This window comes from Vidua chalybeata, chromosome 1, assembly GCF_026979565.1.
Source record: "Vidua chalybeata isolate OUT-0048 chromosome 1, bVidCha1 merged haplotype, whole genome shotgun sequence".
NCBI lineage: Eukaryota > Metazoa > Chordata > Aves > Passeriformes > Viduidae > Vidua > Vidua chalybeata.
The window spans coordinates 131,796,657-131,812,220 of NC_071530.1; the positions used below are offsets into that span (position 1 = coordinate 131,796,657).

General features: G+C 35.6%; 1 protein-coding gene across 4 annotated transcripts in view; it reads left to right on the plus strand.

Annotated features, from left to right (window-relative positions):
- The window catches only part of VPS13B (vacuolar protein sorting 13 homolog B), a 429,986-nt gene that overhangs the window by 357,553 nt on the left and 56,869 nt on the right, over positions 1 to 15,564 (plus strand). For all 4 annotated transcript variants that reach the window (XM_053960664.1, XM_053960682.1, XM_053960693.1 and 1 more), the window contains one exon: positions 8,674 to 8,870. In XM_053960664.1, the coding sequence (XP_053816639.1) occupies positions 8,674 to 8,870 (197 nt within the window). The remainder of the gene's footprint in view (positions 1 to 8,673; positions 8,871 to 15,564) is intronic.

The following is a 15,564-nucleotide window of genomic DNA, read 5'->3' on the forward strand; positions in this document are numbered from 1 at the left end:
GCCTGTGCATCACAGTGAAATTTACCCTTAGGGGCTACTGAGCCAGTGAAAATTCTGCTGGGTGCCAAAGCACTGACGGAACCATCAGATTATCTTAATGACAGATTTATACTCTCCCTGTGTTCTGTACTCTTCCGATTTTGTGATTGTGATTTATGAAACTTTGCGAACCCAAGTCCTTCCGGCTGTACACTGACTTTGTGGTGCTTCTCATAGGAGTCAGACTTTACTGTGGTGAGAATGTGTGGTCAAAGTAGCTCATATACTGAAAATTATAAGGTACATTTTGTGTTAATAGACTGCTAACCTCAGTGGTCAGAGGTGACTACATTTCAACGTCATAATGCGTGTGTTATTAATAAATATTGAAGCCTAGAAAATTAAAAACCTTAAATGAAATGTGGAAGATAGTTCCTGTATGAGAAAGAGACAATAAAGGGTGTTGAAAGAAGTAGGTGAGTCCCTAACGTGAGATCTCCAATCTGTATACTTTTGTTTCTCAATACCTGAAACAATACATTAAGATCTAATTAATTTAAGAAATATTGGTACTTTTGCTGTTCAAAAGGCAAGTGATCATCACATCAACTCACTCTCACGGTGAATGACAATTAGTAGAAAAGTTTGACACTTAGCAGTACATAATTTTCCTGTTTAAAGTTCTGCAGAAATCTCAGTTACAGCTCAGCACTATTCTGTGCTTTCTTAAAAAAAAGCTGTTAGTGTGTTTAGAGTAATTTTTCCATAGTGAAAAAAGTCAGTATCTGTGACAGATTACATTACTCCACACACCTGCATTTGCTCTGAACCTGCTAGCCTGATAAATTGATAAGTTGGTCATATGTTGTTTTAAAAAGGCAAAGAACATAGTTCCTGATAAAAGAATGCTACATATTTCTTCTAAAAGGTTAAAAAGCATTTCTCAGGGCTCTTAAATTACCATATTCTGATACCAGGGGAAAATAAAACCTGGGCTTAGAGTCGTGTTTGTACTTAGAGGGCTTTCCGGACAGGAAGGCAATCTTGATGCAATTCAGTAAGCCACAATACCAGTGGGGCATTACAGGTGAAAAAATTGCAGCTGTACCCCTCACCACAATGTATTACAACTGTACAGTGGAATATTTCCTGTACAGAAATAGGGCTTGGTTAACTTTGTTTCCCAAGAGTAGATCACATTAAAATGTTATAAAATCATGATTTCCTGCATTTGAATACTTGTGGTTTCTCAACTGGTTCCAATATTACAAAAGGTTTTTTTATAGCTTCTATTAGTTGAAGATGTATAGAGGCTTTTTTCCAAAGTCAGCTAAAAGGAAGTTATGTATTTTTAAAGAACAACTTTTCTCAGAAGACAAGAGTTTTCTTTCACATCTCTTCATTACAACTCTATTTGATATTTATTTTATAAACTGCAGGACAGATGTAAATTTAAATAAAATTAAATAAATACACTAATAGGACTATTAGTATGTATGTTTAATGGAGTTGAAAGAGCCATGGTGTATCTTATTACTCAGATAGCCAAATAGTAGTTATTTTCATTAGTCAGCCAAAGACTTCACTATAGATAAAGGAAAAAATTAAATTAAGGAGATATTGCATATAAATTTTAGAGTATTTGTAATTTAAATGTCCTAGCTTTAGAACCAAATTTATTTTTTAAAAAAATCAAAGAGAAGTCAAACAATTCTGTGAAGAAATTATATGACATAATTTTGAAAAACATCTCCAGTTGGGGTGTCTGACTATTTCGGAGTGTTGAAAATAGAGAGTGTACCATAGTGGAATAAATTCTACTGCCTGAAATACATAGATATTTCAGTTCAAACTGCTGTCAAAGTGCAGAAAACTGAAATGAGAATACAAAGGAAGCTGAGGTGGGTGGGACAGCAAATACTTCGTACAACTAAATAATTTTAATCCTAGTACTACTGCTAATCCTGAAACTACTTATACAACGCTATATTTTTACCCCACTGTGAGCCATCTCTCTTTTTTTGGTGGTTTGTTTGTTTGGTTTTTTCCTTCATGAAATGGGGTATTGGTGGTCTGTAGCTGTGCCAGGAAAGTCTGTTTTCTACACAGATACGATACAATCTTAGCTCTGAGGAAGGTTAAAAAATATTATCTAACAGTCAAGTGGTTTGTAGCATGATTTCACACGGTCAATCACACAAGATACACTGGAATGTGGATGTTGAAGTATCCTACATTTGCCCAAAATGTAGGTGTTCCACTGGTCAGATTGAACTGGGTATGTTGTGTGAACCAGGCATATTATAAAGTTCTATTCTATTTAATATTATTTTTCTTTTCAGCATATTTTCTACATATTATATTATTTTTCTGCAGAGTTCTTTTGCTAGTTTTATATAAATAATACTTCAAAATCAAATTTAAAAGTAATGTTCCTGGTAGTTACTGCCAAGACTTTTTTTCTTATAAAAATGTGCATAAAACTTTTTATTTCCTGCTACTGCAACTTCTGTTCACCTAATGAGAGAATTATATTTTTAAGACAGTTGGCCCTAAACCAGTAAAATATCTTAATAAAAGAATAGCTTTATTACAGAGCATTCGGTTTATTCATGCTCAGGAAGCTGAAGTCAAAATTGCAGTCTGGGCTGGTGTCTGACTCAGAGTTCTAGTTTGTGTTGTGTTCTGCCTCATTCACTGAGGTGGCCCTGCTTGGAAGAGATAAAACACACACACACTTCCTGTCTTCTGTGTGCATTTTTTTCTGCAGTAGTTGTTTCTGGACCAAGAATAGCTTAATTTCCAAGAGGAAACGCCCACGATCTGAGGGACTGAGAGTCAAGAAATGAAAATATCTCCTGTAAAAGCTTATTTTCTAGCAAATATATCAATCAAAAGGAAGCATCACTGAAAGAAACATTAGGCACCCAGCTGTTAATATCTATCTTTCTTACTCAACTGGACAAGATGTATTTTGCAGGCTAAGAGATCTGCATGTATTTAGTTTTAAAGTTCATTTTTTTATACTGAGTTTTAAAATCATATGCATCAGTATTTAATACTGAAGGCATAATACTTTTATACAGCCTTCATTCAACAACTCCAAAGAAGTAGGCTGATGGCTGTAGCTTTTTCCTGCAGACAAAAAGATGTTTATGGAAAGATGGGATTAGTTAAGAAATTGAGATATTTTAATTATTTCACTCCTAGCTGGAAATTATGTCCATGTCTGAGACCTGTTAGCATTCTGACAAAATGTATATTGAATAATAGGTATGATCATTTATGGTAACATGGCAGGTTGTGGAAGTCCGCTGATGTTGGCTCTCTGCTCAGCTGTAGAAATGTATCTGTAGACAGATAAGTGGTGTGCACCCAGCACTTTTCAAGGCCAAATTAGCCAAGAAGCCTAAAGCTGGGAGGATAACATCAGCTCACAGGAAAATATAGAAGCACATTGTCATCTTGAAATCCTTTAAAAAGCACTTAGGGATTGACACTCTTCTCTCTATCAAGTCTTAATATTACACATAATCACTAGTGGGAATAAGGAGTACCTGTAAAACACAAGGATGAAATTAATAACACAGCATTAACAGAGTGTGTAGCATTTCTTGACCCCCTAGTTTCCAAGTAGGACTTAAATTATTCTGGTACTGATAATGTGTGACACAATATATGATGAATAAGAAAAAACACAATCACATTGTAGTGCTTTAGTGGGAGGACCTCATGTTGGTTATTAACATTATACTGTCTTGCTGATAGGTTAACAAGTGTGAAGGAAATTACTTGAAGTATGCAGGATTTTAAGAGGATTTTCAGTTTTCTCATTGTTTGGCCTTTTTTTTTTTTTTTTTTTTTTTTGACAGGGAGGAGAGATGTGTATGTTGGAGGTTTCAGCTCTGCTCAAATTAGAGATGTTTTTCGTATTTGCTAGTGTAATATACGTGAAAATTTTTGTCTTAAAATAGAGTGAAATGAGATTCAGAGAAAACAGGAATCTGCTCTCTTCTAACTAAAAAGATTTTTGCTCCAAGGCAACTATTTCTGAACAGTTGTTTGTTTGTGCCATGTACTTTGCCAGTACACCATCTCCCTTCTTCTTCCAAACACTGCCTTGCCATTTTCAGATCTCCAGTGTCTACAGTTCACAGCAGAAAAAAGAAAAAGGAGCAGCCTTCAATTTCTCTGCTTAGAGTTTGGGCTGTTTCATACAGCTTTTCATTTCTGCTTCTAACCTCTGTTGTTAAACAGAGATGCTGCTGAAAAATACAGCATTTGACTGTGGTTTTCCTCCCTACTGCCATAATCATCCTTCTAAATAAGTGTGTTTGCCACAGTGTGTGGTTTTCTAGCAAAATGGAGCTTGGAGATTCTTGATTAAATCTGAGCTCATGGTTAAATAATACTTTCATGGACACTTAAGTGACAGGTGAATATAACCATTGCAATTAAGACTGCCTTTGAGAGCTATGGAAGAAGACAAAAAGCTGCAGGGAAGTGTCTGCTGGAGAACCAAGCTTGTTGTTTAGCAAAAAAATTAAATAGGTTTTATTTGTGTTTGCTTTTATAGAGGCAGCCCTAGTGGTCACATTTTCTAACAGGTAGCAATTATATGAAGTATAGCTTAGGTTTTATTCAAATATTTTGAGGTAAAAGCACCATACTTAATTTGACACGTGGGGAATTTTTTTGTTGCAGCTAGTTCACTTATTCCCACTGCTAATGACTCAGTTCTGGCATTATGACCCCTTTCCAGGCTTTCACAACTATTATTTTTGGCAGCTGATATTGCCCAGAGCTACCATCTTTTCTTAAACTTATCCAGATCAGGCATTAGTAATAAACCCCCTAGAAAAAATAAAGCTAGATATGTAGAAATCAAAGATTCTAAGTCAACTAAGTCTTTTGCAAGCTTCCGACTAGAAAGCTTACAGTTTGTGTAGTTCCAAAGCATGAGCTGTATTTTGTATAGGATATCACATAATGTGTGTCCTTGATTTCTTATCTCTAATGTGCAGATGACACTTTGAAACATACTGTCTCTTGCTCTGGTAGATTTCTTGACATATTACAACATAGAAAAAATTGTAAACAAAATAAAGAGGAATAATCTTTTCTACTTGCTGACCAGTCTGCATTAACTGTTCAGTGATGTTTTTTCTGGCTACTCATACTGCTGAGTTCAGCAATCATTCCTGTGCCTTTCCAAATTTTTCATAATTTCACTTTAGATGTTGTCATGCAATATACAGAATCACAGGATGGGTACAGCTGGAAGGGTCCACACTGGATCCTCTGGTCCAATCTCCCTATTCCTTTAATAGGGTCATCCCAGAGCACATGGCACAGGATTGCTTCCAGGTGGTTCTTGAATATCCCCAGCGGGACTCTACAATCTCTCTGAGTCACCCACACAATAAAGTTCTTCCTCATACTCAGATGAAACTTCCACTATGTTAGTTTGTACCACAGACCACAGCTTGAAGATGAGTTACCAACTTATTACTTCTTTGTGGCATAATTGTTTTCATCATTTTACTTTGCCATCTTTTCCTCAAGAGGAGTTTCAATACATCTACTGCCTAATGAGTGGGTGGAAATACTGAAGTACCTTTTATTTAGACAGGATGTGTGAAATTCAGTTTAGGTTTTTTCAAGTTTTGCTCTGCCTTTATTTTGAATCTTTATTTTGAATCTCTCTGTATTATTTTCATCTATCCTTATTGATAGTTTTATGGTTTTTGTATTGTAGTGCCACTTAAAAAATTATCTTACTGTACTCTTGAACTTGTACTTCCAGCTCATTAATCTAGTGGGAATAGAATTCATCACCCTGCTTAGCATCTTTTAAAACACCCGTTACTTTCTATTCTAATGCAATTAGATGAGATTCTCATTAAGAAAAGAGTTTTGGTTTGAGATGTAATCTAAGAGAAATAAATATCCTACATATGATAGTTTTGTGAGACTTTCATTGCACACATATTACTCAATAACATTGATACAAAAAGGTAAATCAGATTTTGATAGACATTAGGAAGCACAAGACCAAACCAAGTATATTTAATCAGGTTCCTAAAAGAATGCCAAGGTATTTTTGGGACTGAGATTTAAAAGTATACAGAAATAAATACTGCTCTATGTAAAGTATCGATGCAACCATGAAAGGCTGCAGCCTTTTGTCAGAAATTAAACAGATCCTTTTATAATGATGTAATTCCAAGACTTGATGCTATAGGGAATATGCCAAGTATTACAATATTTAACTAAACTCAAATGTTTTATCGCCAGTGGAGATTGTGAAGGTTTAAAAAAAAACTATGTGTACTATAAAAGACAGCAGATGACAGCAGAGGCTCTTTATGTGTTCCTAGTTAACATAGGGGAGTTCTTTGGATGTATCCAATGAATCCATAATTAGAGGATAGGAGCATTGCTGTAGTGTAGCAGCCTGGAGTGTTTGTCCACAGATGTTAAACACTCAAATAATTTAACACTGAGAAGTTCTGAAAACAATCTAAAAATCTAGTGGCACTGAGAGCAAAAAGAATAGCTTTAGTGTGACTTTGAAATATGGCCACAGATTTAATGTGGTATTTCTTATTGCTGCTGTTGTGCACAGCACTATTGTACAGCTAACAACAGAGAACCAAGAAAGATGTTTTCTGGCTCATCAAGCCCAACCTTCTTCCATTGGGCAATGCTTGTTATTTTCTCTATCTAATTAATAAATCAAGCTTTTAAAAGTAGCTCTCATGAGGACCAGGGCTGTCCTTGCACGTCGCCATCTTCTTTCTGTACAGTTTCTAGCCTTACACTTTATTCATAGAGCAACTCAATTTTGACACAAAATTTCTATGAAGCTTTCTTCTATTAAATGTTTCTTTCCTGAGGGGTCTGGATGGAACAATTATGTTCCTGTTGTTTAATTTCATTTAGTCTTCAACTCTCCACAGCAAGAGTTAATGCAGTTTTAAGATGAAGAATTGGAAAGGTGACATACTTCAAAGGAGTCCCCACTGATGTCTTATACAAATCAATTAATATTTGCCCCTCACTTTTGAAAATATCTCACCTGATGTCTCTCAAGATGGTATTTGCTTTTTCCAGGCTTCATCATACTGCCTCACACTATTCCAGCTGACATTTGCAGATCTTCACCTTTTCTAATTGAATATGCAGCTTATAAACAAATGTGTTGCTAACTTTACACAGATAACATGTGGGTTTTGATGTTAAATCAATCCTGTTTGATTGACACTCTAGTCTTCAAAATTAAATCAGCTCTCCTGATTGATACTGCAGTGGTACTCTGTGTTACATACATTACTGGCATCAGAGGTTTACTGACAGTTCTCAGATAAATTTTTTTTTGTCCTGCATCTTGAACTAAAAAGATTTTAGAGACTGTGGTTGCTTTTTTCGGTCTTCACATATCATTGTGTCTTGACAGATGTAGTTAAAATCCACCTTTCAGGCTCTGTAGTTCCACATGTTAATTCCTCCAGAATTCTTTGGTGATTATTTATGTTCCTTTGCCCTCCCTAGCTTGAACCATTGAGCTCCCTGAATTTTCCTTCTTAACCTTCATTCCTGTTAATTAATCAGCTTACTGTCATCTCCATCTGCATGAAAATCTTTACTGAATAACAAGGAAGAATGCTTACAAAACTTTTTCTAAATTTACTTATATCTCTGCCACATTCTTACTTTATTCCTGGTTATCTATGTATGTATGTCTATACACAGGGATAAAACAGGTAATAATACATACATATGCAATTTTTTCTTACTATTTGCTTTAAGTCAGCTTGACTTGTAGTAATCTTGAGCATGTACAGCTGCCATACCTGTGGATTTCTGTATCTTAATTCTGAAATCTTCATAGCTGACTGGGTTTGTATTTGTTTTAAATTCTTATTCTCATTCACTTTCTTGCTATTACCAAAAAAAAAAAGCTTTAAGATCTATACTTATATTAAAATTTGTTTTCTGTTGCTTATATAAATGTCTATTATAACTTTCTCTCCAATTCAGTGATACATCCTGAATAATCCAAGTGGATTATTTACAGACATAAATTTAGGGATGTCATTAAACAGAAGCCACTATGTATTTATTTGCTTTCATTTGCCTTTATTTGTCTAAATGGTCCTTGAAAGAAAAGATCATATGCTTACAAGTGCTTCATTATTTCACCCAGGATTTTTAGCAATGTGTTGTCTCACCACAAAGTGTTGTGTTATGATTTTTTTCTCTGCATCATTGATTATCTTAATAAACTCAAATTTTGTTATGTAATGGAACTAAAACAATGAGTTAAAAAAAAGTAATGATGACTAGAGTGTCTTTGATACTATGATATATAGACATCTGATGGATTTTTTGGCTGCATAGTACAAATAATGTTTAGATTGTCTTTGTTATTCATGGTTTCCTGTGGAACAAGCAGCTATTTTTGTACAGAGGAAGAGAAAGTTGGAAGTGTTAGTCTGCAATGATGTTCTAAAAACATTTTCATTTAAGTCAAGGCAGCACAAGATCTGAGTAATGGTTACAGTTAAGATTTCTATATGACCATTTACTTTTATTTAGTTTAATTAGTTTTACACTTTCAGCGTATAGATTAAAATGCATTATATTTGCAATCAAGCATAAAGTAATTATTCCTTCTCCCTTTTATCACAGGTTCCTTGCAGCTTGGAGTACTGGGATGAGCTTCAGAAATCATTTGTTGCATTCCGGGAGTTCAGTCTATCAGAAAGTAAAGTCTGTGAACTGCAGCTGCCCAGCATCAGCCTTGTGAGCGACCAGAAGGAGCTCATAGCCTCTGACCTGTGGAGGATTGTCCTCAACAACAGCCAGAACGTGGCTGATGACCAAAGGTAATTTTAGAGGAGGAGGGAAAAAGACATCCAGTGCTACACTCCTGAGAAACCTGTTTCAAGAGACTTAGAAATTAAGATACCTTTTTTAATATGTGATAAGAGCAGTTAGTCCTGTGCAAGGTTCAGACTGTAGCTCACCTTCACATAAGGACATAGAGTGTGCCCAAAAAGAGCTTTCCTTGAGGTTCATAGGCAGCCTGGCAGCATCATAACCATCCATTTTTTAAATAGAAGGCTTTCAAAAGTGCAGACAAACAGGTCCTGAGACCTCTTAGCTGCATGAGGCACTAAAATCAGCTAATTAACAAAAGAAGACTTAGGTGCGATCCATCCTATAATGTAGTAGTAAACATTCTTCTTCCATGCAATACTTATACATCACTTTGATTCTCTCCACAGTGCAATTCAATGACTATTTTAAATATATGGAACAAAATGTTATTATTTCAATTGTATTGTATTATTATTCACACAGATTGCTTACTATGCTAAAAGGAAAAAAAATTAATCAGTGTTTTTAAACACTGGGGATCCATTTTTCATTATGTTTACAGCTATTACACTGTGCAGTTACAGATATTCACTCTGTTTGCATTCATTCCATTTGGTTAATGTCTAGAGTAAAAGAAATAAGTGCAAGTTCTGTCCAGAAACAGCAGTGGAATAGCTTTCAAAGACCTGCTTAACATTTTATATTTAGAGCAGAAAACCCAAAATTACTCGCTTGGACCATTGGTATTTGAGGATTCTTGCTGCTTGTTTATGAACCCAAGCTTCAATGAGGATGTAGCATCCACGTATATGTTGAATGAAGCTACAGAATTCAGAGAAATCAGGGAATATGAGCATGGCTAAAAAAATCAATGAAGAAATTTAAACATCTGGTTTCCATTAATAGTATCAGGTTGGAAATTATTTCTTGATGTTAATTGTGAAAGAATGCATTTTCATCATTGAGAAGTTAAGTGTTTTAGACAAGGTTAATTCCTCTGAATGTGGGACCCTGGCAGAATTGCCTTCCTGGTCAGCTTAACACCACAGAAATGTGAACTCGGTGGGAACTGGAAATGATGTAGTGAAATTTAGTAGATTTTTTTTTCATCAAGGCTTTTAGCACTGTAGTCATGTTTATTGTTTTCTGCTTGAATAGGGTTTATCACTAGATGCAATGTTTCATTCAGGGAGCTCTGATAAGCTAATGAGCTGTAATTGTTCAGAAACAGGAATTAAACTGAAGCATTTGTAGTTCACTGCACAAGGATAGCAGGAGATGAATGAAGGCAGCAAAAAACATTTGCCTCACTACTGAAGCATTTAAAGGTAAATAAACAGAAGAGAAAGAGGGAAGTCAAAGGAGAGTTCCTTGAACTGACACCTACCTGTCCAGAGGCTGCAGAGTCACTAGTCCTGATACTTTTGTTAGCCTGGGAATTCATAATAGCTTTTAAGAAGCATGGCTTATACCTACATGAACTAACAGTATTTAAAGATTTAAAGATTTGTATAGGTCAGGGTGAGCTCCAGAAGCCAGAAACCTGTAGGATATGCAAGGAAGCCCTCTGATTTCAATCAGGGGAGAGAAAAAGTTATATTCCCTGCCTCAGCACTGGTTTTAATTTCGAGGCATGGGTTTGCTCTCTTGACACCATACCTGGGGTACTGTGTCCAGTTTTTGGGGCCCCAAACTTGAGAAGGATGTGGATCTGCTAGAGTGATTCCAGAGAAGAGCCACGAAGATGATCAGAGGGCTGGAGCATCTCTCCTGTGAAGACAGACTGAGATTTGGACTGTTTCATTCTGAGGAAAAGGTGGCTCCGAGGAGACCTTAGAGCAGCATCTCAGAACCTAAAGAAAGTTGTAGAGAGATTTTTACAAGGACATGTAGTGATAAGGGGGGATGGATTTAAGCTGAGAGAGGGCAGGTTTAGATTAGATATTATCACCCACTGTGAGGGTGGTGAGGCACTGGAATAGGTTGTCCAGGGAAGCTGTGGATGCCTCATCCCTGGAAGTGTTCAAGGCCAGGCTCGCTGGGACTTTGACCATCCTGGTTTAGTGCAAGTTGTCACTGCCCTTGGCAGGGATATTGGAACTATGATCTTTACAGTTCTTTCCAACCCAACCCTATCTGTGGTTCTATGACAAAAGATCAAACTGATCTCTAACTTCAAACAAAGCTGCACTGCAAGCTTTCTTAAGGATGGCTGCAGGAAGGACTGGTGTGGAAGAAGTAGTCCTGACCAGTCTGGAGTGATCCTTCTCAGAAAAACTTCATTGGTCAAAACAAGAGCAGCTGTTCCTCAGATATGAGGCTTTGACCTATGATGTTTGAGGCACAGTGGCTTTTTCTTGAAGACAGAGCAAACATGCCAGCAACATCTCACTGACCTGGAGGTTTTGAGACAGTGCCCACAAACTGCATGTGTATAGTTACAGCTACAGAACAAATTGAATGTAATGGTTAAGCCCTAAGGGATCATGTTCTGTTAAAGGGAAACCTTGTGTAGGAGGTGGTGACAGAAACTGTGGACCTGCAGAGAAGATGAATCTTTAAGACTTCTAGTGGCTCATAAGAAGTCCGTGTTGGCAGTAACTTTGCTGAAAATGTGGCTTCATCAACCGTGCTGGTATGGATAATTTCTTCTCACCAAGCACTCTGAAATATGTTCTAGATTCTACTTAACCAAAAAATGCCAACCTTTCTTGGTTTTGAGAGAGAGACAGTGCCCATGTTGTGGTAAATGTCAAAGTCTTGTTCCTAAAGCCAGCACTTAACATGGGATTTTGCAGACTTGTGGGAAGAGCCTCAAGGCTTAATGCCAGTGCTGAGTGTTAAACCAGGGAATTCTAATGCTGAGGGATCTATGAGAGTAAGAAACAAAGGCTGTATAAAAGCTGAACTTCAGTTTTCCTTTACACTCATGATGATTTGGCATTAACTACATGCTGCATCCTATGATTGGTTAGCAATTGTAATACACTATTAATTGTAAACTTAGTCTTCTTCAAGTTTATCTTCTTAGTCTGAGGTTGCATTTTGGGTCAGACTCTAACCACTGCCATATGCATGCAGCTGCTGCTCAATGATAATATTTTTTCCTTAAAATTCTGCAGGTTTTTTTTTTTTTTTTTGGTGGTAACCTCTGTGATATGCTAATTATTATTAGCAGAGAGCTGATCCATTGTGGTTTAGTACTTTATTACTGATTCCTAACACTGGTTATAGGGTACGAAATTTAGGTGTCTCATGTGACAGGAAAACAGCAAGGTTTGTGAGAAGAAGTAGATTCAGCTGATATGATGAGCAGTAGCTGTCAGGGTGAAATAGAGCAACCAGTAATTAATATGGGAACATGTAAAGATGTCATGATTCAAATCCTGTGGTATGCAAGCTCTTCTGAGATTGATCAGGAGCTAACTGGAAGTATAAAAATCAAAGAACTATCTGCTGGAGGGCATAATATATACATGTATGTTGTTTACTTTTGAGAATTTTATATCCTATTCATTATTCCTATGTATATGTAAGGCTTGCATGAACATTTATGGAAGTTTATTCAATGAATGAGGAAATTTGAAGTATTAAGTGAAATAATTTAGCATCTCTTTGGGGATGTAGTACAGTGTTTATGAAAGAAATCATATAGGGCATATATGACTGTTTATGGAAGACCTTGAAACAAGGGATTACAAAAAATTATCACAGAATAAATTATTTTTATGGGTTGCATTTGCCTATTTTAGGACTAACAAATCATAATTGAAATTACTTTTTAAGCTCTGTTTGGTTGATGAGACACTAAAGCCCCTTCCTGGTTTGGTTGGGAATTATTTATAATCTTTTTTTTTAAATGGGTTACACTACAAGATGTTTTATATATTTGTGCATCTTCTGTGTAATTTAAACAGTATTTTTATCATTACTGACATATTAATGTAAAATAGCAATTGAAAGTGCCTTAAGATACAAACCATGGAACAAGTACAAAAACTTTTAAATAAGTCTTAAATTGCTACTTTTTAGAAATTCAAGTGAGTAATCATGATCATGTTTCTTGCTAATTGTTTCAGCTTTTATTCAAAGTAAATGATGTACTGGTTTTTGACCTCTAACAATTTGGGTTCAGACCAGTATTTGAGTCATAAATTAAATGAGTTAAGTGGTCTCTTTCTTCTTCCCAGTGGATATTTTCCCATGTTGTAGTTTCATCACAAATGGCAGTTTTGGTTTAAATATTTCTCTCTTAAAATAACAAGAATAATGCAGGTCACTGCTAAGTCATTGTTCTCAGTTGCCATATGTTTAACTTGAGCTGCTTTGCGTGATGTGAAATATCATAATTTATATGACTTCAAATGTAGATATTTTCCATTTAAAATATTCTGATATTTCCCAGCACTTAAAAAAATAAAGAAAATAAAAAAGAAAAAAAATCTGGTAATAAAGTCAGGTCAGTTTTATTTTTAATTTCCTCTGATTTTGCCACATTCCTCGTTTAGCATGATGTGCCAAACACAAAGCAGTAGAATATGGTTCTTCCTCTTCTTTCACAGCTGAAAAATTGTGGACAATCTACACTTCATTTTGTAGCTCCAAGGAAGCCAAGAAATGTGGGGGTGTTTTTGTATTGTATTCACTTGATGAACAAATTTTTATTTCACAATCCCATCTTCTTCTGATATTAATGCTCCTACTGTCATTAACCAAGACTTAATAGAAATTTTCCTGTATTTTCAGTTAACACTGCTTTATTTGCTGTTTGTGCACAGCATGTGATAAAGGGCTGCATTTTTATTTTTGTGCTCTCTGCAAAGTTAAAGGAGAAAGTGGCAGTGGTACAGGTCTGATGGAAGTCTACCTAGGCAAAAAGTTGAAATGGGATTCAATTTAAAATCAGGGTCATGGTGGTGACTACAGTTCCTCTTTAAAAACTGTTTATTCATATTATGACTTTTTATTACAGTTGGTTTTTTTTTTTAAGAAAATAGGATAATAATTTGATTGCTGCTTTCAGTATATTTTGTACTGTAGCTGATTTATGCTGTTACGGTATTCTTATTTTCATAACGACATGGTGGCTATAATTCTGAATATGGTTTCTGGTTGAGTAAAAATCAAATTAACCTCCTCACAGATAAAACAATTACACTTCAGAAAAAGTCTGGGCAGATGGGAAAACAGTGGTGAAAGATCCTTGTTGCATTTCTTTTCAGATGGTTCCTAGAAGGTTATTTTCTCTCTGTAGAGATGGTGGTTTAGGATGCATTGTCCTGCTCCTCTCAGCCCTCCACTGCCAGCACTTGTCCCTCCCTGGCAGGGGAGAGGATGCAAGGCCAGTTCTGTCCCATGGGGCAACTTTGTCCCACTCTGATTTGCTATTTCTCTCTGGTTAAGTTTTTAATCATCTGGTTGGACTCTGAATTTTGCAGGGTTTTGTTCTTGGGCCTTTTTGGTTTCTAAGGAAACCATCAGGAAACAAAAATCAGCTTTGAATCTTTTTGTTGCCAACATTTTAAATAGCTGAGTATTACCTCTCTGTGGTGTGTTGCTTGTGGGGCAGAAAAAATGGAGAAAAATTTGGCTAAGTGCTTTACATTATCTCCCTGGTGTGAAGCTCCTGCCACATTTCCTTCTGCATCAAGCATGTCCTGTTGCTCTGTCATCATGGTGTTTATGAGTGAGAAATTACAAAAGTTCCACCACAGTAAAATACTCAATGAATAAAAAGCATTATATTTATATTTATAAGATACATAAAATTTGACTAAATAAGAACTTGGAAGGTTTTGTTTGGGTTTTATTCTATGAAAATATGCATCTCCAAAATGCATCAAAAGAAATAAAAATGCTCAGTCACAGATAGGTGAATCAAGAAATAGGTTTCTGAGGAAAATAAATATATATTTTCAGAATAAACCTCAAATATCAGAAATAAATGTCCTTCCTCTTTACTGCAATCAGTGTTTCAGCTGTTCATGAAATTAAGTCTTAATTCAGAATATCAAGGTGCAATTAGTTTTTTTTTAAGTTCTTCATTGTTTGGTTAACATTTGTTTGCTCTCATCTACCCCGACAGAAAACTGTTTTCATTTCATATGTTCCTGAATTTCTGTTTCTAATCAAAATGCAATGAGCAAAAAAATCTTAAAATATTAATAGTTACTTTGAAAGAACTAACCAGTTTTGCAGATTCAAAAGTACTTAGTTGTCTAAATCAGCATATGAATTTCTGTTCTTTTGGATTTGGTTCCTTCCTTTGCTCCAGCAATCTAAGAAATATCCATGGCAGGGCAAAGTAAAGCATCCTATTTCTCTGTTATCCAGTCCCACAGATATTCTATTATGTGAACATAAAGAATAATTTTATTTCCAAAGGTGCAAGTTCTCAAAATGCATACAACACTCGTTTTGGAATGTAAACAAGCAATTTAAACCAGTAAAGAAGCACAGGAAAGCAGCTAAAATTCTAATTAAGTCATTTATCTTTCATACTTTCCTGACCTAATCCATTCTTAGTATCCTGGCATAATTCTTTGATAATTAGCTAATCTTAGCTGGGTTTTACTGCTGCATAAGTATTTTATGTCCACAAACCTTCAGTTGGATTCAAGCTCTATAAATAAATACTATACTAGATAGTTACTGCAACACTAAATGATACTCATCAATTTACCTATCCATGGAATTCCA